Source organism: Genypterus blacodes, unplaced genomic scaffold (assembly GCF_046128005.1).
Source record: "Genypterus blacodes isolate CSIRO-AG114 ecotype Tasmania unplaced genomic scaffold, CSIRO-AGI_Gbla_v1 ptg000021l_1, whole genome shotgun sequence".
Classification (NCBI taxonomy): domain Eukaryota; kingdom Metazoa; phylum Chordata; class Actinopteri; order Ophidiiformes; family Ophidiidae; genus Genypterus; species Genypterus blacodes.
In genome coordinates this window covers 9548198-9571835 of record NW_027466834.1, presented here as the reverse complement: position 1 = coordinate 9571835, position 23638 = coordinate 9548198, and the positions used below count along the sequence as shown (strand labels likewise).

At 39.5% G+C, this 23638-nt stretch overlaps 1 protein-coding gene across 1 annotated transcript; it reads left to right on the top strand.

The window, feature by feature from the left end:
• The first annotated feature begins 5436 nt into the window (after nucleotides 1–5436).
• ano1b (anoctamin 1, calcium activated chloride channel b) lies at nucleotides 5437–23620 on the top strand. The gene is made up of 24 exons (XM_076141823.1): nucleotides 5437–5600; nucleotides 6704–7093; nucleotides 7893–7991; nucleotides 8288–8439; nucleotides 9045–9099; nucleotides 9707–9758; nucleotides 10257–10312; nucleotides 10900–10941; nucleotides 11376–11440; nucleotides 11564–11698; nucleotides 11962–12122; nucleotides 12399–12481; nucleotides 14323–14397; nucleotides 14809–14883; nucleotides 15013–15214; nucleotides 15412–15523; nucleotides 15894–15951; nucleotides 17890–17990; nucleotides 19851–19993; nucleotides 21024–21176; nucleotides 21308–21360; nucleotides 21823–22007; nucleotides 22165–22270; nucleotides 22603–23620. The coding sequence occupies exons 1-24, from the start codon at nucleotides 5496–5498 to the stop codon at nucleotides 22861–22863; spliced, it is 2919 nt and encodes a 972-aa protein (XP_075997938.1). The 5' UTR covers nucleotides 5437–5495; the 3' UTR covers nucleotides 22864–23620.
• The last annotated feature ends 18 nt before the right edge of the window (nucleotides 23621–23638 follow it).

Below are 23638 nucleotides of genomic sequence, written 5' to 3'. Positions count from 1 at the left end.
ATATAACAATATTGCCACATAACAACAATTATTACGTTTTTTTATATTCTCATTAATATTATTATACTGCTATAGCATGTATGTATGTATGTATGTATGTATGTATGTATGTATGTATGTATGTATGTATGTATGCATGCATGCATGAATGTATGAAAGTATGAATGAATGTATGCATGTATGTATGTATGTACATACATGATTGGATGTGTAATATGAACTCCCTCATGAAGCTCCAATCAAGCACTCCCCATCATAGAATTCCACATTGCATACACAACTTTGAGTCAGACACCCAACTGTTCCATAAATAACACAATCATTAAGCTCATTCCTAAGCAAAACAATAAATCAAACAATATTTTTACACGCATGATGTAAAAGGTTACACAACCATTTAAAAATCAATTCATACATACAGTATATACATACATGCATAATGTAGGACTGCTAATATATGGATGACATATATTCATACTGAGTGAAAATACTTTACTGTCAAACCATGGAACACAAGAGATTTGTCATGGATTTCTCTCTGTAGCATTTACATCCATTTGACCAGGAGATGTAGCCATCACTTCACGTTTTTAACCTTAGTTGGTTCTGTCTCATAATATTGACTTTTTTTTTCAGCTGGAAATTCGCATCCACCGAGTCGCTGTTCCAAATTCACTCAGAGATGCTCATAGAGTAACTTGTCAACAATGCGACAGTGACCAGATAACTGATACAGTGTTAATACTGTACTGATACACGGAAAATGGTTCATTGGGCTTAATTTTTTTGAGACCTTTTCACACACAGATCATGGCATAATACTGGGATAACCCTTCAGGTTTTCAGTATTCACAAATGAAACTACTTGCTTGGATAATTGTGCCTGTTGCACTCATTCAAACATGCCACAGCCATGCCTGGATAGACAGGACAGTCCAGCAGATGGTGGTAATGCAACAGCCAAACTGCTATGCGGTGCAGCTGCCCATCACTGTTAGTATTTCTTTATATTTAATCACATTTTACATTTCCATATTATGACACTACACGTTATTTTTATGTTATAAATATTGCACACTTTATTTGACAGTTTTTTTTGCTAAATTGGGGCACACAATTTAGTTAACTTTCTGTCATATGAAAATAACAGGGTTTACACACATCCTTACAATCCCCAACAGGGCGCTGCTGTCCACCTCACATTCCAGTTGGGCAGCTTGACCTGGTCTACCACAGCACACGTCATGGCAGCACTAAACACGCTGACTTGGGTTTCAACGGCTGCATCAAACACAACATGTTCAGCTACGTCTGCTCTGTTTGGACTTAGCCTCTTCCAAAGGGACAACTAGTGTTTATAGACAACTAGTGTTCAAGATTTGTTCAAAATTTGAGCTGCAAAATAAAATTTGGAAAGCCACGCAGCGAGTAACACTGCTTATCCTATCACTGGCTCATAGCTCCATGTTTTTATCATTATTGTGGAACTAAACCCTTTCAGCATTTGTATATGATGTTGAATTACAGGGATAACCTTGATCTGACCCAGATTTGTTTTACCCCTTTCAGTCCCTAGCGTGCTGGATCTGCTTTAAGCAAATCAGGTACTTCCTGTACCTCACATAGTAAAAAAGAATCAGCACACAGTGCTCTGAATGTCACAGTCTCACACATTTATTAGGCTGTAGTGTAATCACAGTGTCAGTGATTTTAAACAAAGGCACTGGTCATGAACCCAGAGAGAGTTCAAAGTATACAACCTAACTGGAGAGGCACAAAAATGTCTAGTGGAAGCTCTCTGATTAAAATCAGAAGAGTGGCAGGAGGAGTGAGGAGGATTGTTTCTGTCCACAGACAGGAAGGAGAAGGAAAGCTGTTATCTCCAAACCCTCCTCTACTTCTCTTAGGTAGTGATTGTACTGGAAAGCTTCCAGGTGAGGATTCTGACTTTGACTGTTACTGAGAGCACCTTCTCTTTTTCAGCAGCATCCGCACATCAAAGGGTAGACAAAATATGAACCTAGCAACAAGCAAAACATACTTCAGAGAGAGAGAGAACTGAATTCAGTGTAGAACATAGAAAACATGTTTCATAGTGGGAATAAGTTGTGAATATTTATGTGATATGCTTTATCATTAATTCATAAATAGTGATCAGCTATAGCAACAGAAATATATGATCTCTAAAACTTGGAAGGACATAAGAGCTCATATATTTAGCAATATATCCAATATAATAGTAGTACTTAATTGCTCTATTTGTCATAAGAAAGTTGTGATTATTTATCTGTATCTGACCCACTTAGTGTCTAGTTGGATGATGTGTTCTAAGATTTACTCTAATCAACCATTTGCTGTGTAGAAGTGTGTTTTTGGTGGTGAGAGCTAACATGTCACATCTTTGTCATCTGTTTTTGAACTCATGAACATCCAAGACTGTGACGGGGAAAAATGGCTGAATGGCCTTGTGAGCACTCAACAGCTATGCGATCAGAATCTGAGGGAAAACAGATGCACATATGCTCTTACAGTTGGAAAATGTTAATGTCTCCAAGTGAAGAAGAGGTGCTTGAGTCAAAGTGGCCAGGAAGTCTACATTCATCAGTACTTGACGTGATCGATTATTTCTTATTTCTTATTTCTTATTCTGTGTAATAGTATTGCTGCACTGAGAAAGGATCTAATTCAGACTTGTCAACTTAATAGAGGAAATAAGGGAGAGTGGATAAGACAAAAGTTCCACAGAGAGTTAAATGTATTCAGAGTGAAGGATCATCCGGTGTTCAACTTTGTGGGAATTTCTGAGATTTTTTTAACCTTTCAATCAAGTAGCTGCTTGACAAACACAGTAATAAATAAATACAGCAATACATACATTAATATGTATGTAGACAAGCAACCATTCTCCCCCCACTGTAATATAAAGATGTTAAATAGCTGCGTAAAGTTTATGTTGTGGAATAGCTGTTGGCTATTGGAATCTTAATTCAAATAATTAATTTGCACAAACACAACTTTTATAAAACGGGAATAAAAGTGCGTAACATCAAATAAATTGATTTGGGGCTTAAAAAAAACAGACAGAAATACACAGCAAGTTTTATTGGCATCACTGTGAATGCTGGTTAAAAATATCGTAAAAACGTCATAAAGATAATGTTTATCTGTGTTTGCAAAACTGATCCAAACATAACTTTCATACTGTGGCTGTTGTTCTTAACTCAACACACAGCAAGTTAATGCAACCACACAGAACCACCACTTCCGTGTGTCTCCTGTGAGAGCAGACCTTTGACCCCCGGATCTTACTCCCAGGATCCAGTCAGACACATGACTTCTCTTGGGAGTTTGGTGGCCTGTGCTAGTCAAGCTCTCTGCCTTCTTTTGGAGGATTCACTGTGTGCTTTTTTCCTTTGAATCTCTAAAAATACCACATGGACGTGGATGCTGGCGCTGTGTTATGTAAGCTACAGGAATAAAGTGTCAGGAATGAGAGGCTGAACAAAACCTTTCTGGATCTCAGTTCTCAGAAAGTAAACATTCATAGACAGATCATTTCCTGGACCCCATTCAGTGGTGAAAATAGACGTGGAATTAACCTCCAACTCATTCTTTTGGTCACTCTTTGATAAACCATTGGGTTTGTTTCTAGGACTCTGCTTGGACACTGTTTAATGGGAATCAAGCAGCTTCTAAAGTTACATGTAGTTCTAGAACAGAGCATTCCCAAAGCAAAAGATATTTCTTTAGAATTATGTCCCAAACTATTTACATTCAAATACAAACCACTGTTAAAGAGAATATATAATAGAATAATAGTAGAGAATATTTTATGTACCATGTTTTCAAGTTAATGTAGTAAAATGTCATTTTATGGTGTTCTTTCCTCTGCTGTGTGAAACCAGCTGAGCCATATCATCTCCAATGCTATGTGTTTATTTGAACTGGAAAGGAGCCACTTGAATGAGGGTGTGAGTTACTTTTGTGAAGCATTGAATCTTTTTTAAACATTGGGGGTAATTTATAAGTAACTGTAACAATACAGTGGTGTGTAAAATGTGTAAAATCATTTGTGCTCATTCTCATGTGCTCATTCTGTTTATTAGTTCACAATATTGTAAGAATCCATGTTACACTCACACACGCACTAGTGAAACCACACACACACCTCTCTCTCACACACACACCTCCCGCATAGACACAACACATTTTTAATAGTGCACTAAGTTTCATTCAGTGTCTATCCAAGTGGTGTGAAACGAACTTGGCGGCGAGTCCACTGACCGTGTCCTCATGACTACTTTAGTATATGGGTGTGCGGTTATGGGTGTGAGGTTGCACTCTACAGCAAACAGAGACAGTCGACAGAGTAGAGGGGGTGATGGAGCTAGGTGTCAGAAGCTCCACACACACTCTGTTCATAAAGGGTAATTAGTCTAATTCTATTATCAACTAATGAATTGTAAGAGCTTGTTGTAGCAATCAGCTTTGATGTGTCTGCCAACTAGAAACAACTTTTGCAGAGGACATCATCAGAAAAAGCAAGCGTAATTTAGTGACACAGAGAGCGACCCTCATGAGACGCACACTGAGGTCAACTGATCTTCCAAACGTCACAGCATTTTGGCTGAAAACGTTTGTAATGGAGCTTAAGTGTCCATAGTGACATGCCGCCATTTAAAGTCAACTCAAATTTCTTGTCCCAATAACTTTGTGGTACAGTCCTCTATTAATAAAATGTGTGTAGGATGAGACCTTTTTTGATTGTACTGTTGAGATTAGGTTTCTGAGAATCCTGAAGTTGAGTTGTGAGAAAAATATTTGCTAGTGCCAGCGGAAGTAGTACAGCAATAAACAAACAGAAGCCATGTTTTTAAAAGCATCCCTGCTTATGTTACACATCTTTGCCTTAATCCCAGTCCAGAACAAAAATTAGATCATAGCTTTTAGTAAAAGTAGAGACAGTGAAAGACAGACATGAAAGTACATGTTGGACATGTTGTATCTAATAGTTATTCCATCTGAGGAAGGTGGGGGTCATGTTGTGTCCATCAGTTTTACCGTTGTCTAAGTTTAGATCTTGGCTCCATCATTGCTTCTCAAGTAACCAGGCTGCAATTTCTGTCCAGCAACTTCACACAAAAACAGACAGAGCGCGAGAGACTGAGATTACACACAGATCACAGGAAGAGAAAGTCACAGGAAATAACATAGGGATTGAGGGAGGGAGGAAGAGGAAGAGGAGAGAGAGAGAGAGAGAGAGAGAGAGAGAGAGAGAGAGAGAGAGAGAGAGAGAGAGAGAGAGAGAGAGAGGAGATACTTAACAGCCTCTACTACTGGATCACAACTGAGATATTTAAAACTTGACCAAGACATACAGAGAGGTAGACTATCTATCTATCTATCTATCTATCTATCTATCTATCTATCTATCTATCTATCTATCTATCTATCTATCTATCTATCTATCTATCTATCTATCTGGACTTGAAGAAATGGCAGAGGTAGGCGAACACAGACCTGGCTCTACTTCAACCTCCAGGTCGAATGGACAAGCTCCACATTTCCTACAAGATGTCGTCTTCCACGGCAAGTTTAAAGTGAGTTTAAATATTCTGCGTATCAGGTGATTGGATGACCACAAAACTGTAACGATGTAATGCTTAAATATCATGTATTGTAATAAATCAATCCTATGGCAATGGTATGCTGAAAAGCTTCATAGTTTTCAAATAATTAACCAGTGTAAGTGCACCTGGTGGTTTATCACAGGAGGGTCCATAACACAAACAAGGATCCGTTGTTCTGAATGTCTACACAATTGAAAGTACACATTTTTGTGATTTTTTATTTTATTTTTTTTAAATTTATTTTATTTTGTGATTTTCCTGACCGGACATGTCCTTTCTGTGTGTAGGATGAATACATGATCAAAGAGTATCAGTCAGTGTGTAAGGGACAGGAATAGAAATATCTGCTTTGATAGTGTTAAGAGGGGGGGGCGGGGGGGCAGCAGGCTGGTATTTTGGATTAGTTAACCTGCCCTGGGGAAGGTTTGCTCGAGGATTTTTTTTAAAATTAGCTTTTTTTTGTTATTGATTTTATGAATTTTACTGTGGATAAGTTTGATATTTCTTTTCTCAAACCAGTCTTCTTATTTTATTATGATCAGCTGGATTACCACAATTACACACACAGGGTTACTGCTGAATCTCCAGGCTACTGCACATCATCCTACACATCCTGATGACTGTACAGATAATTATGGACAGGAAGAGGTGACAAACGGATAAAAATAACACAAGGCCAAAGGTTATTGATGTGTGGGAACGAAAAATAGAGAGCTGGCCTTGCAATAATTACCTTGTGATATTATCCTATATATCAGCTGAGTCACTTAGGGGCCAAGCACCAAACGTGTGAGGGCACCTTTAGAATTGTGCGTTTTCTTTTCTGAGCAATTTTGGATTCCCCCCTCATGGCCTCGAGTGCTACCATCGGTGTAAGTTACATTTATGCTATTTTGCCCCATGAATCCCTGAACCGTGCTCAGTTCAAAGAATATATCAATTAGATTAGAAATTGAATGTGAATCCTCCTTATCATTACTCTAACACTTCTCTCACTATATTTCATTGTATTGTTTGGATATGCATACTAAATGCCTACCCTTCCATGTCTGTCCCCATGTGCTTGCTGCCAGCTGCTGAAAGCTCTGACACCAGAGGAAAACAGCAGCAGCCAGCATGGACTCTACTTCCAGGATGGTCAGCGGCGTGTCGACTACGTTCTTACATATCCAGTCAAGAAACCTCTTGTGGGACGCAATAGCCGATACTCAACCCATCGGCTCACTGAAAATGCCCTTGCCCGCAGCCTACGCAGAGGGCCCCGCAGCCATCAACCAAGACCTCTAAAGGTGGAAAGGGTGAGGGCCTCCCAATCATCCACACCTTCATTACCAGTGGTGGATGCAGAGTTGGGTTGCCCAGGAGAGAACTTTGACTGCCAAGAAGATGAGAAGACGTTGAGGAGGGAGGAGTTTGAGGGCAAACTCAGAGATATGGGGCTGGAGCTGGAGAAAGACGTGGATGTGAGTATTTCTCCATTCGTTGTTATTCTATATTTGAAATGGACCATAGCAAGTTCTACTCATACATGTTTTGTTCTCTATTATACAGCAGAGTGCTTCTTAAAGTTCTCAACATTCTGTTTGTAAAATCCCCCGTTGTATTGGAAGTACAGTAGGTGGTGTTCAGGCACAGGTCCAGCAATTTGCAAATTTGGTCTGGGTTGAGTTTGGTTCTGTTGATTAGGGTTTTGTCCTGTTAGTCATTTTCTTACTGTTTCCACTGCCTCCATGGTGAGAATCCAAGTAAACAGGGAGGTGACATCGTAGGACACCATGGTTTCATCTGTGTCAATTTGCAATCCTCAAACCTTGCTTACGAAGGATGGACTTCGTAAACACATTAGCAGCATTGTCAAGGCAATAGGAACTTCCAGTGGGATTATACAGAGGTATAAAAAAGGCTTGCAAGGCAATCCACACCAAATGTCAGGCATTAAGAAATAGCATTCAAGACAGAGACAAGGGAGAGCGAGACAGGCAGCGAGAGAGTGAGAGAGTAGGAGAACGAGATGACGAGAGTCGCTCTCCTGCACTGCAGCTAGTTGGTTAAAATGAAGATGTTGCAGCGCAGGGGTGGCAACTTTGAAAAAATAAATAAATATATATAAAGATTTATCATTCTTGTATTCATTGCTTTGTTTCTAATTTGTTTAATGTTTAATACATGTAAATGTTTTTACATCTCAGCTGCTTCCATATTTAACATTTAAATACAAGTTGTGTGCAGCTGAGCATTGTTTGTGTGTTATGCATTCTCCAGTCCAAGATTTCTGGGGTGGGCTTTGTGAAGATTCACGCACCCTGGAATGTTCTCTGTCGTGAGGCCGAGTTTATGAAGCTGAAGATGCCCACCAAGAAAGTAAGACTTAATTTTTTAAAAGAACATTTGAAAAAAGAAAAAACATCATCTTATACACAATGTACTTGTTTGCATTTTTACTCACTAGCAATGCCACAAACACATAAACACATCTTGGATGGATGGAGTCAAAAAATAAAACCTCTCACCAATGACCTATCTATTCCATAAGCTATTTGGAATAATCCAAATACCAAAAGGAAATTATAGGTCATTATAGGCTATACAATGTTGGTTTGATTAACACATTTGTTTTATTTGTTGAAGATCAACCCAGTAATCCTAATGATTTTTAGGTTTATGAAGTGAAGCAGTCGAGCGGTTTTGTCCAGACGCTCAGCTCACTAATCAGTAAAGTTGTTGAGCCTCTCCACCCGCTTGTTGAGGACCATCACAGAAAGAACATCAAACACCTGTCGCACACTTTCTCCAGGGAAAAACAACACCTGTAAGTACCCATCCGTACACATTTTACATAAACTGTGTTCATGTGATTTCAGTTGTGTAGTAGTGCGGGCCACAATGATCTTATTTAAAATACAACGATTGCACATGCTTTAGTAAAAAAGGGTCATAGACACTGCAAAATATGAAAGGTACCATATGTATAGCTACAGCCATAGATACTTTACGTTAAATATACACAAACGTGGCCAATCTGCTTTCGCTGCTGAGAACCTTTAAGATGGTTGGCCATTCCCCATGATCTCTGAGGGCAAAGGAATCTGGGCACGCCTCCTTATTTACCCTGGTTCCATGTGTTATTCCTCATTGCACTCGTTCTTCCACAGGTTCCTTGAGATTTTTTTCTAAATACAGTCCGGTAACTGTAATGCAACTGTATGTCAAATGAGCTAAATTTGCAATGTTCAGTTGCAGCAGCACATTTTGGTCCATAAAGTGGCAGGATGAAGGTTTATGAAGATTTGTATTAAAAACAAATAGAAATTTCAACATATTGCACACCCAATGATGTATTCATTCTAAAATGTATTAGTTGAAAATCAACCTTTGGAACCTTCATTGGATATTATTTTGTCTGTTTATTTACAGTTTCGATCTGTCAGACAAAGATAACTTCTTCGACAGTAAAACCAGAAGTTCCATAGTAAGTATACTGTGCCCAAAATATTAATTCTAAGCATGCATAACAGGATCACTATTGATACATGGCTTTCATTTCTGTTCATGTGATTTCTGGGCCACGTTTGTGCTGGGAAACAATCCCTTCAAACCCTGGTCAGGGAGCACAACAACATGGTTTCTCAGCAATCCTGTCCGTGACACCCAATTTCATTTTTTTGTCTTCCCAAACATTTTCTGTGTTACAAAATGTAAAAAAACTGAGCCTTAGGTCTGCAGAGTTAAGAACTAACCCACCTCAATCTGACATATCTTTAAAGGACTGCGATGTGTTAGTGTGCAAAGTGTACAATTTGCAATAAGCAATAATCTGCAATGTAATCTGTTACATGTGGATGTGATCCAACAGCCTGTCCAGCAGTCCCTTTCTTGTAAGAGTGTTAAAACAGCTGTTGCCCAACTGGGAAAATCCCAGAATCATGTCTTTCCAGCAGCTGGCCCCCGAGACCCTGCTCTTGCACTCACCAGCAAAGTTTCATCATCGGCTCAATTCATGACACATTTAATAAATATTTTTTACTGGCAGCATATCTGGAATAAAATAATTTAATCTCTTTTTCATCCTCTGTCAGGTTTTTCAGATATTAAAACGAACAAAATGCACAAAGGCCAAGTACAGCATGGGTAAGCTTTTTTTAAAAATTATTATTATTAAATGAGCTGGCCCTGAATAGGATACTTCAATCCAAAATGACTAAAGAACACCTCGTAGAAAACAAAAGTTTTGTATGTCAACTCATGCCAGTGGTGCATGAAAATTGGTCATGGTTTGCCTTTATCACATGCAGTAGTGTGAGATGCTTTCAAATAATTAAGGCCAGTGGCTACCATTTATTGCTAATGAAAAGAATATAAATAAGATTTAGATGGAGATGGTGTGTTCATCCTCAATAGCTTTTCAGTTTTAGTTTGAGACAAAGTTTGACTATGCCAAACTGTACTCTTGTCTGGGTACATACAATCTTCAAAGATCAGGTGGTTGCATGCTTCCAAGCACATCAACATGAAAAATAAGGAAAAGTATTGCACTACAGCCAGTAGAGTTATTGCATTTCATTTAACCCAACTCGACTGAGATATTTCCTCAGTACCAAATTTTGAGTCTGTGTTTTCCCTCGGCAGGACTCACCGGTCTTCTTGGCAGGGCTGTCTATTCAGCAGCTTATCCTCTGCATGATGTGAGTAGTATTGCTCATATTTGAACATTCTGGTACAACACTGATGCGATAGAATAATTAATATACAAGGTTTATTTGACTCTATTTGTTGAACACACTTATTGTAAGTCGCTTTGGATAAAAGCGTCTGCTAAATGACCGTAATGTAACGTAATGTAATGTTTATATGGTCATGGAAAAACTAATTGATTTAGAAAATATGTTTTGTCGGACTGGGTTTATGGCTGTATATTCATCACTCCCTTCCTGGGCAATAAAGTTTGTCTCTTGCTGTCTCTTGCTGAGATGAATAGCTTTTGGTCACTTTAGTGGTTACCCAGTTGGGCAGACAAACCCAGAATCTGGACATCTAAACTGAAGTTTGTAAAAAAAAATTGAATTCACATCTTGCTTATCAAAAGCATCTATTTGTATCTGCTTCCCAGCCTATATCTCATCTGGAGAAGAGCATGCTTTTCAGCAAAGCTGATAGCTGAAAGGCCCAAACCCTCTCAAAAAGGGAGGGCCCTTGCCCATTCATTGGACATGTTTAGCCAACACTCCTATCTTATATACACCATTGTTTCTTTAAAATGTGTTTTTCTTAGGGTGATATTGATGAGGAAAATGCCGAACCCAATGACAGAAAGGTAAGAAAGTTATTTCTTTGATAATTCTGCAGTTGCTCAGATTTGTAGTCTTGTGAAAATAGGCTTATAGAAAAATGGGCAGTTTACAGCTGCAGTTTAAAGTTTAAAATGCTCCAGAATGAGCTGCAGACCCGGCAGGGATATTCCTTCTTCTCTGTAATGAGGAGGTTGTAACTGCTCCAACTGCATTCGCACCGCATGCAGGTGCCTGGTCCATTATGTTTTCAGAATGAAAGACAATTTGTCTCACTTGAAGGTGCCCCCTGCTGGCCCAGCAGCCACTGACACTATATCAATCACTGCTACATAAAGTACATAATACTAGTCAAACTAGGCAACACCACCCATCTATGAATTAAGAATAGTGTTGCAGAGCAAAGAACAAAGGTAAAGCAATTCATGCATATAACTTCATTAATGACTGTCTTCCCCAGCTGTTGTATGAAGAGTGGGCAAACTACAGTGTCTTCTACAAGTACCAGCCCATTGGCCTTGTCCGGTAAGGAGCCATCCATTCAGGTTTACACATAGACACTATAAATACATACTCTATTACATATTAAGATTGTCTATCAGTAATTTGTGTCTTTTAAATCATCTAATTCTTTTTTATATTCAACAGGAAGTACTTTGGTGAGAAGATTGGGTTGTACTTTGCTTGGTTGGGCCTGTATACCCAGATGCTTATACCTGCCTCTCTTGTGGGAGTCATTGTCTTTCTGTACGGATGTGCAACAGTTGATGACAACATACCAAGGTACAAACTCTCTCGCTCACACACACACACACACAAAGCACAGTCTTAATCTAGATCTGAAGTATCTGATATCATGTCAAAGGTTAATGTTATTATATAAAAATGTTATATGTTAAGCGTCCCGCAAGTAGTTTGATGCTGATTGAGAGGAATGACCATGACACAATTTTTTTTTTTTTCTATATTTTTAATTAAGTGATGATGAGTTATCTAATACTAGTTGATAGTTGAGTGAGTCAATCTGTGTCTTGTGTGTTCCCCAGCATGGAGATCTGCCACCCAAAGAACAACATTACCATGTGTCCTCTGTGTGACCGAGTCTGCAGCTACTGGAAGCTAAGCACTGCCTGTGGAACGGCCAGGGCCAGTCACCTGTTCGACAATCCTGCCACTGTTTTCTTCTCTATATTTATGGCTCTGTGGGGTGAGAGAACACACACACACACACACACACACACACACACACAGACACACAGACACACAGACACACAGACACACACACACACACACACACACACACACACACACACATGACATCTGTTCTTTTTCTAATCACTAGAGGCCAAATTTAATTTTTCCATGGGTGAACACTTGTTTCATTATTCACAAATAATAACACGTTCTGCAAAAAAAAACAATACAAAAATGCTTTTGTAAAACCTTTATCTGTTTGTCTACTTGTTTTTCTTCTGCTATTAAGCTGCAATGTTCATGGAACACTGGAAACGGAGGCAGATGAAGCTGAACTATGAATGGGATCTGACTGGGTTTGAAGATGAGGAGGTGAGTGGTGACCTAGAATAAGATTCATGTACATTAATCACAAGAGAGTCGTTTTCCACTTATCAGATATTCAAATGCTGTACAATAAAGATGTATGAATGTATAAAAGAATGAACGAGTGACTAATTTATGTATGTTTACTTGTGAATTTGCCACAAAAATACTTCAACACCTTACTTCAAACCAAGCTGGGGATCATTTACTTAAAAGAGACACAAATTAACATTTTTATTATCTGTGTCATTCTCTCCATCTGGCTCTCTCTCTCTCCATCTCGTTCCCCCCCCCCCTCTCTCTCGCTCTCTATTTCTATGTTTATTTGATTTTACAGGGAACTCTGAAGGTTTGGAACATTTTCTTAAAAAAACCTTTCCTTTCATCTTTTACCTTTTCTTCTGCTACCACCATCAACTTCTTCTAAGAAAACAACAGATTCCTTTCTTTTTTGCATTACCTGCTTGTTTGTTTTGTAGACAGATATTTCTGTTTTCATAAAATAGATTTTTCTTAACTTGTTTACTCACTCAGGTTTGAATTCAAATAAACCTCAATCACAATCAAACCAAGTAGCAGCCTATAGTTTGACAGATGTCAATGGAATACATACTTAAGAAGAACTAGAATCTGTTTGTGGAAATCGTTCTCTTTACCCATTGATTCTATTCAGGGTCGTCCCTGTGCCTCCACATTTAGGTCGTCCCTGATTTTTTAAGCTATGAGAGGTGGAATAGCATATTCCATCATTCTCAATAAACAGGTTAAGGGGAATGCAACAGACTTTTAGCATGACCTCCAGCATGACTCAGAGTGACTCTTCCTTTCATAGAGATCCCAGCTTCCACCATATTGCAAGTATTAACAACCTGCACCACGCCACAGCATTTCCTGTTTACTGTACTGTGTTTCTGATTCAGTACTCAGCAGTGTAAACATTTCACATGCAGATTTTCTTCTTCACTTCTCTTTTGACACACTCCCACTGTGGCTTCAAGTGTTAATTTCACAATCTAACTCACAGTCTAACTTTTAATGAATGAACAAAATGAAAATACATATATATATAGACACTTACTAACATTTCAGTGCTGACTTTCAGTGCTGACAGCAGAAATAGGATGTTGACTATGCAAAAGGTCCATCCAGGCTAAAGGGATCAAGGATAGAGGACCAGATGTAGTCTGCTAGTGTAGGTCCTCTTAAAGGAGTGGAGGAGATTAGTGGTGCGAAATGGCATGTATGGCCATGTACAAATTGATCAGACGGGAACAGTGGAGCAGTTTGTACTGCCAGAAATTGTTGCAGTAAGGCCTGCTCTCCATGATGAATCAGGGCATCTTGGGTTTGAAAAGACCCTTCAAAAGATCAGGGAATGATTCTACTGGCCAAAGATGTTTGGTGCCTTAGCAAGACTCCAACAGCAGGTGTAAGATACAGCAATAGACCCATGGAACTTGTTTGTGTTGCCTTCTTGACTCTGTAGAAGTTCAAAGGTGGCATTGAAAATGTACTCATGGTTACTGACCACTTCTCCAGGTTTGCACAGGCATATCCCACTATGGACCAAAAAGCACAGTGGCTTAGCCTGCTCCCAGAGTTTTCTTCAATTATTATCTTATTATTACTATGTTAACATTATCCATTATTATCTTCAGTTTATCTGATTGATTTCAGCTCACAGCATTATATTCGCTGAATCATATTATTATGTTACCCATGTCTTATTGTAGTATTGCTTTTGCGTTTTCTCTGTGGTACAATAGCATTTAGATACTTTGAAGTCATTTCCTATGTTTTTCTTTGCTTTTTGCTGTTCTTGCTGTTCCCGTCCATCACCTATACAGGACCACCCCAGGGCTGAATATGAATTTACGGTCATGCAGAAGTCTCTGAACAAAGGTCACAGGTTGCAGCACAAGGTAAATATATATTTACAGAACTAAAATAGAAACCCAACACTTTCAAAGATGTGATTGAGTGCAAGTCAGTCATTTGAAATCAAGTCAAGTCAAGTCAATCTTATTTGTACAGCCCAGTATTCACACATTTAAAGAAACATATTGTACATGAAGTTAGTACACTAAGTACGCTTTACATAGAATAGAATTCATTACACATAGGATATAATATCATACATAATATAGTATGGACTTTTACATGATTGCAATTTTGTAACATTAACATTACTACAACAAATTACATGTTGAGTAACACAGTGTAACATTTACATTACAATATATTTATGAGACACAGCTCCATTACTATTCGGTCACATGTACATTTCCAGTGAATATGTGAAGGTTGTATACCTGAATTGTATTTGTCTTTAGATGGACAAGGAGAAGCTCACCTGCCCAGACCGTCTCCCAGCCTACATGACTAATGTTGTCATGATGCTTTTAATGGTAATTTCTCAGATGTTTATAATGGAAATGCTGTGAAATGACATGTTACCATTTGTATAAATCTATCCACTGCCAGCCAAGGATCGGTATAGTAATGATGATTAAATCCACCCTCCTCCTCTTATTCAGATGGGTGTTACGGTTGCCATTGTGTTTGGTGTGATCCTCTTCCGGATCTCCACCAAAGCAGCTCTCCATATGAGCGCTAATCCAATCACACGGAACCACGTACGACTGACAGTCAAAACCACTGCAGCCATCATCAATCTGGTTGTTATCCTGGTACTGGATGAAGTATATGGGGCTTTGGCACGGTGGCTCACTGTGTTAGGTAAGTGTGTGTTCTTACGAATGTGGTGTATTGTCAGCATTTTGCAGCATTGTGGTCAGACAGGAAGGCTTGTGCTCAAGAGAGAGAGAGTATCAAGACTAATTTTGAGTTATAGCAGTGATACTTCAACAGGTAATCTAATTTGATGCGTAAAGTGTATAAGAGTACCCTGCAATGGATCATTTGTGTGTTTTTAGAGGTTCCAAAGACAGACAAGAGTTTTGAGGAACGACTAATTTTCAAGACCTTCATTCTGAAGTTTGTCAACGCTTTCACCCCCATCATCTACATTGCTTTCTTCAGAGGAAGGTTAGTATCTCCACACATCTTTATGGATTCTTGATAAATATGTCTTATCTAATCTAACATGTTTTGCACCAAGGAGGCAGGTGGTAGAAACCCACTATTTGCGCTTTTCTGAATTCTATAGTATTTACTACTATACTAATAGTCTTTACTTACTAAAAACACACATTGCATGGAAAGGCGTGTTTGATTTATTGTTCCCTTACTTTAGATTTTTTTCAAGCAAGTAATTTTCCCTATTGTCATTTGTATCAATTTATTATAAATATATGGGAATGCTGGCGCACAATTCATTAAAAAATGTTGAAAATCAATGTTTTACCATTCATACATTCTACCTACCTGTAACATTACATTTATTTTTTCCCATCAGACTGGTAGGCAGACCAGGCGACTACCTGTACGTGTTTGAATCTTACAGAATGGAGGAGGTAAGGAGATGTCAGATTACTATGATATACAACCTTTTGTCTTCCCCCTCAGCAATATTACATTTAACCTGTCCACTCTTATAAAACTGAACAACTGAAAAGCTGCTATATCTTTATTTTGGCTAAAGTAGTAATGTACCAGTGTCAGTAAGCACAGTGTAGTAAGTTGGCATTGTTCTGTGGGCACAACTGAGTCCAGTCGCATCAAGTTGAGTCAAATTCATTTGTATAGCCCAATGTAACATACATTAACAGAGCCAATTTTAGACCAGTTACCAAAGCATTGTCTATCTGTACCTGACCGTCAATGGAAACCAAAATCATCAACCCATTGAGGGCTGGATTCTAAATCACAACCCAAGTCAAAGTAAACAATTGAAATCACAGTTGATAAGTCATAATGGGACTCAGTCGTGTGTATGGCCCCTACATGCCTGTATGTACTTCAGACAACCTCTGTACATGCTCCTGATGAGTCAGCGGATAGTGTCCTGGGGGATCTCCTCCCAGACCTAGATCAGGGCAAAGTGAGGGCCAGTCAATGGCATGGATGCGTTTGTCATCCAGGAACTGCCTACACACTCTGGTCACATGAGGCTGGGCATTGTCCGGCACTAGGAGGAACCCAGGGCCCACCAAGTTCTGACAATTGCCCTGAGGATTTCATCCTGGTACCTAACAGCAGTCAGGGTACTGTTGGCTATAGCATGGAAGTCTGAGTGACCGTCCACTGATATGCCTCCCCAGACCATCACTGACCCACAGCCAAAGGGTCCTGCTGCTGGGTTGATGACCGTCTGTGGCCCTGTCCAGCTCTCCCTGTTTTACTCCTCCATGCTCTTGAGACTGTGCTGGGAGACACAAGAAACCGTCTTGTGCCTGCACGTATGAATTCGCCATCCTGGAGGACCTGGACTACGTATAGACTTACTCTGATCATTTTAGTTGGACACATCTGAGGGCACAGCCTAGTGATATTGCCACGTTACCTATAGTGTAGCTTTATTTGGTTAGCGTCATGTGAGCAGATATTAAATGACTAAGTGCTGCACTGTAAGGACTGTCAGAATGACGGAAACTAGCGTCACAGTAAAAGCGGGCGGATGCCACTCTAGCTTCCGAGAGACATTGTTAGAATTTACAGTTCAACATGCTTGTTTATCTGACTCCATAAGACAAGCACATTAAATAAGTAATTCATATCTGTAGTTCTGGCTGCAAAGCTTTCACTGAGTCAACTGTGACATCATTCACAACGTCATTTTGTTGTTCCAATCATGATGTCATTAACAACTGTGTCATGATGTCATTAACAACTATGGCATGCTCACATGGTTTCATTCATGTCTTCCACTACTATAATTTAGTGAACAATGTTTGTGGGAAGTTTGGAGGTGATTGGAGTCATGGTGCTCGTTGTTTGATGTACAAACGTCAACTCAACACAAAAGTACAGGCACACATGCTCTCAATTACAATATATAGGCTTATATATGTAACAGATAAGATAAGACATAGATGAGAATATACATACAAACATTTACAATATACATACAAACACTTGGAACCTAGTTATTAACTGCTGAGTAAAAATTCACAAAAACAGTCCCCAGCTGGACTCGATGATGAGGCAGGCTGAAAAGAAAAAGGTTACAAGTTACAAAAACTAATACAAAAACATCTAATACATTTATCATGACATTGGTATGTTTGCTATTATTACATGGACACAGACACAGACATATCACATAATATTATGTCTTAATATAAGTCTTTTTTGAGGGAGATTGACATGATTTGCTTTTAAGTCTTTCACCATTTGTACTCATCAACAAGGTCTATCCGATAAATCATCAATTGTTACAGTTTTACTAATGATCATGTACTTGTGTTGTTTGTGGGCCCATGTTTAGACTGAATTATTCGCTTGTTTAACAGTGTGCTCATGGGGGCTGTCTAATGGAGCTATGTATCCAGCTGAGCATCACTATGCTGGGGAAGCAGCTTATTCAGAACAACCTTTTTGAGATTGGAGTACCGTAAGTATATATATTTTTTCTTTAGAAGAGCAACACATTTAGAACAATTGCCATGGTTCTTTGATGGAAAATGTCCTCTTCATGTAGGGAGTGAGTTGTTGCCCCAAGTGAACCAAGGGACTTTCTTTGCAGGTTGTCAGGACACGATAGAGTCAAAAGCTCAGACATCAGGGGTGAGCTCAGAGTAGATGTAGTAGCTGCTGCTTTACATTAAAGGCAGCAAGACCAGGTGGTTTGGGCTTCAAATCAAGAAGCCTTTTGGATTCTTGATCTGGATTCCCTAGGAGTGTGTTCCAGGCTCGTCCAACTGGGAGTAGACTAAGGGGACCAGAGTGAGGCACATCTGAGCCACATTGCTTCGCGTTGTAGGGCCTCAAAATGGTGGCTGAGGTCATGGGGAGAGCTGTTGACTCAGTTTCCCAGTGTCCTCCAATGTTCGCACCTAGGTGTGAGACCACGCTTGGACCCCATTTCCAACCAACATTGGTCAAGTGTGGCCATTGACCTATGATGTCATCTTGCCAATAAAACTGGAGGGAATTTTCAATCAGTCTCTCCCTGCGGTGTTCCAGTTGTTGGAGATTTCCCCTGTCTCTTTACCCTGGGTGAAGAACAAAGAACTATGTTCCCAGATCTCACCTTTCGGAGGTTGAAGACGAACTCGGCTTCGTTCCAGTGAACACAAACAACTATAAACTGTGATGGAGACTAGATTACCTTTTCCCTGTCCACATCACGTCAGCAACCTCCTGCTTCAAGCTTTCCTGTTGGAACCGAAGATTTGGAGCCAAGTGCATCTCCTGCTGACCGCATGATGCAATGGACGAACCTGCATCGCACACGGACTCTCTCAATGCAGCCTGGGAATCATACCACAGACGTGATTCCTCCAAGTAAGGCCTGGCATCTGGGCAGATGTAGTTAGGAATTGTGTGTGATCTGTTTGCTAGACTGGTTGTAACATTGTGTTCTTCGTGTTCACTTAGTCAGCCTAATGTTTTCGGAAAGATCTTACAGAGCAGCAATAGAGTATATATGTGTTTGCAGCTCTTGGTCTGTTGTTTACCTCTTATCTGCACCAGAGGGAGTTATATTTGAAAGATAACTGCCTTTGGAAAGTGTTTGTTGTTGGGACACTGAGGAGGATATAACCACATTGGATAATTGTAATACATTTAGCTGATTAAGAAGCCAAAACCAGACTTCGCTGTGAGAAATGAGAGAGCTTGTATTAAAAATACACAAGAGAGTATAATGACAATAGTCATGGGGCGAACAGGGAACTGGAAGTTTGCAACATAAAACACCAGACGAACACAAAGCACAAAACCAGTAAAGAAGGCACTAAGGATAGAAGAAAAACAGAAAGAACTGGAGGGGCAAAAGGCAAGTGCAAACTCTGAACTACATGAACTAAAAACACAGAAGGAGCTTAACAGCAGAAAAGAACAAAGGGAGGGACACAGCTACAAGAAATCTTCGATTTAAGGGCAAGAGACAACAGAAAAAACAACAAAGCAGAGAAGGGAAGAGGGCCACCAAGAGGCCAGAGAAGGGAAGAGCGGTTTGAAAGGGATGTACTGTAAAGTAACACCCCTACTGCCTCCTACACCACTGCTCTGGTTTGTTCAATCATCAAATGCCACCTAATCTTCTGAAGATGGCCGACTAGCTTGTACCGCTAAATTGTCAAGTGTGTTTTCTTCAAGTGTACATCTGTCTTACCCCTGTTTATTCTCAGCCTGGGAATTTACTTTGTGTGTGTGTGTGTGTGTGTGTGTGTGTGTGTGTGTGTGTGTGTGTGTGTGTGTGTGTGTGTGTGTGTGTGTGTGTGTGTGTGTGTGTGTGTGTTTTCCTCAGAAAACTGAAGAAATTGATTCGCTACATCCAGTCAAAGCAAGGGGCTTTTCAAGAGGAGGAGAGGCAAAAGAAGCTGCAGAGATATGAAACTGATCACTTCCTGGAGCCATTTGCTGGGTTAACGCCAGAATACATGGAAATGAGTCAGTACTACAAACATACACGTACACAAACTCACACACACATATACACTCAGCATTTCAGAGTTCCTCGCTGCATTATGTCCTACCTCAATGTTAAACAAAAAGCCTTCAAAGATTGTTGGTATTTACTGATCAGAGTGTGTTTTGCAACCACAAAAGAATCTTATACGTTTGATAACTTATACGCTCTCTAACGTAAGAGTTTCAATATATTTATTGAATTTTCTTTTATACCACCTTTGAGCTATACCACACATTCTAACATAAACTATCAATATTTCTCTCTAAGTGCTGAATCTTTGCATTGCCCAAAGTCGAACAACCTACATACAGGGAGATTTCAATAAATTAGAACACAATATCTTCCCCATGATTGTGTCTCCTACTGAACCAGACTGAGAGACAATTTAAAGGCTCAGGAAACCTTCACAGGTGAGTTGAGTTAATGAGCTGATTAGAGTGCTACGCTGTGAGACTACAATATTGAACTTTTGAACTTCCGATATTACTGAATATGGGGTTTTCATGAGCTGTAAGCCGTAGTCATCAAAATGAAAATACATAATATATGAGTTTCACTTTTTGAATTGAATTCCTAAATAAATTAACTTTTCCACAACATTCTAATTTATTGAGATGCACCTGTATGTCACTACTTTGGAAGGATGCCTCCTTTGATCCATTTCATTTTTCTTTAATTTCAAAAATGGCATGTAAATGCAGTGACAGTAACATTATGAAACCTAGATGATGACATATGTCGCAGTTGACAATTCATTGTGTTTGACATGTGTTGTCTTCAAAAGCTGTAAAAATGACACATGTGAGATACTGAAAAAAGACAAATAAGAACAAAATACTGTGTTATCAAACTGTACAAATTAAACATATAAGGACACACACAGTGATAGATGCTGACATGTTCGCTGAATATGTATTTTCATACACTAATGGCAGGTTTCAGCTGGATTTGAGTCAAACATCTGGACATCATCTCAGCACTAACGTCTGCATCTTTTTTTGTGTCCAGTCATCCAGTTTGGCTTTGTGACTCTGTTTGTGGCTTCCTTCCCGCTGGCTCCACTATTTGCTCTACTCAACAACATCATCGAAATTCGACTTGATGCTAAGAAGTTTGTTGCTGAGTTACGCAGACCTGTGGCAGCTCGAGCTAAAGACATTGGTAGGTCAGCATGTCCACAAGTGTGAACAGCGTAAGATGATTGTTTTTCATTGAAGCCATTTTATCTTCTACTGCCTTTTCCATCCCAATCTGTTCATCCTCTATTCTCCTGTGATTGTATGTGTCTGCAGGAATATGGTACAACCTGCTTAGAGGAGTAGCCAAAGTGGCTGTCATCATTAATGTGAGTAAATGACACATTGACACTAACATGTGTTAAGAGCTCCATGAAGATCCAATAACTTGCTTTCTAGGTCAACACAGCCCAGCAGAGGGAAGGTATAAGTGCACTGGGTCATACATACATAGGGGAAAAGTGTCATGGAATTGATTCATGTGTTATTCATAGAAAAGGAAAGAAAACAATAAAGCAGCACTGGATTGTCAAAGGATGATAGAGGATTTATCTGCATTTCTATTTTGATACGGAGTATTAGCTTGTCCTACAGTGGAACTAGACATATGCAGGAGAAATTAATCAGATACTGTAAGTCAGTAGATCACCATCATCATCATCACCATCTAGGGTTCTGAACATAAATTAACAATGTTTAATCATAATACACTGTCTGTTGTTGCTTTCACCTTTCTGTTGTTTAAACACAAGCTCTTTCTTTACCCCCACCCCCATCCACCCCCGGTGTAGGCATTTGTCATTTCCTTCACCTCAGACTTCATTCCCCGGCTGGTCTACGAGTACATGTACAGTCCTGACGGCTCCATGCACGGCTTTGTCAACCACACTCTGTCTTATTTCAATGTCAGCCACTTTCAGGATGGAAAACAGCCCATAGATCCACTGCACCTGGGCTACCATGTCCAGATGTGCAGGTGGGTGGATAACCTGTGTGTCAGGCCGTGTTATGGTCTAGTGTGTGTGCAATAACCATCGACAAATGTTTAACTTTTGATACTTGGGCAAGAAGAAAATAACTTTCATTACTGTTAGGTGAAGACAAGCAATAAAGTGTGTTTTCTCGTTGTGAAGGTATAAGGATTACAGAGAACCTCCCTGGTCAGCTGCTAAATATGAGATCTCTAAAGAGTTCTGGGCTGTGCTGGCTGCGCGACTGGCCTTTGTCATTGTATTCCAGGTAAGCAGAAACATAAAACACAGCAGGAAGCTACTGTCATTATTAGTATTGTTATAAATGAAGCTTTTAACAAGAGAAGAAAATCTGCTGGCAGAATGTTTACCAATTCATTCATACAATAGATCTCTGCAGTGGCTGCCATGTTGTTCTGTACTTTTGCATCTTTTCTTGAGCAGTTCATTGATTTGACCATGTGTCATCCTCCATGGCTGTCTTTGGCACTTTCTACTTGGCACTTTCTACTTTACATAACTAAGTCTAGTAGATTATTTGTTCTTCGTGCCAGGAATGCCCACACAGTTAACTAACTTCCTCCTTCCTATGTTGCCTAGAATGTGGTAATGCTGATGAGTGACATTGTGGATTGGCTAATCCCCGACATCCCAAAAGATATCAACGTCCAGATCCATAAAGAGAAGATCTTAATGGTGGAGCTCTTCATGAAAGAAGAGCAAGGAAAGATCCACATCATGGAGGGCATGGCCTCTGCAGGAGGCAAGGAGAACGGCAGAAGAAGCAACACCGACAGCTCAACAGCTCATCCACGCCAAGGACTGCACATCAACAAGACCAGCAGCTTTCAGTGCAAGTGACAGTGAATAAAGATGTGTTAATTAAAATGCCGCCCCCAACTCGCAAGTTTAGTTTCCTTGGTTTAGTCCAGAACATTCCAACAAATGGGAGAGCTAGTTATGGCGTAAAGCAAGTAAGAGATCAAAATGAGTGGGATTTTAGTATTTAAGACTGTTTTGTATATTTACTGTCACCAAAAATCTTGAATCACTGAGTAGCTAAATGGTGTGGAGATGATATAACTTAACTATGCATCATCAATTCTCCAGTGGTAGTTGTGTTCATGCCACAGTTTAATGTGGAGCAGCTTTACAGTGAGGATGATGATGAATGAGTGAGGGACATACATATGCTCATATTTTCAGTGTTTCTGAGTCCCTCAGTTTAAAAGCAATTTCCTTAATGGGATTTATATTGGATGTAACCGATAACTTATGAGTTAGTCTTATTGGGGGGACCATGTATGGATTCATTTTAGGAAAACAGAAATTAGGCAATCTAAATGATATACTATTATTATGTGTTTGGGATTGACGACCAAAGATTTAATCAGAATTCTTCCATGAGTTACTTCAGTCTGCAACAGCTGGACATCACAGCGGCTGTGAGCCTTAACAGACATTTGGTCATAAGGTTATAGGGTCATAGTGTCTCCTTCAGGAGTTGGCTAACATGACATATGAAATTATATGTAAAGACACTGAAGTTATAACGCCTAAATACAATTGTCAAAACTGTAAATCAAATATATTTTTTGTCTTTCAAAAATAAAACCTAAATTTACCTCATGATCTT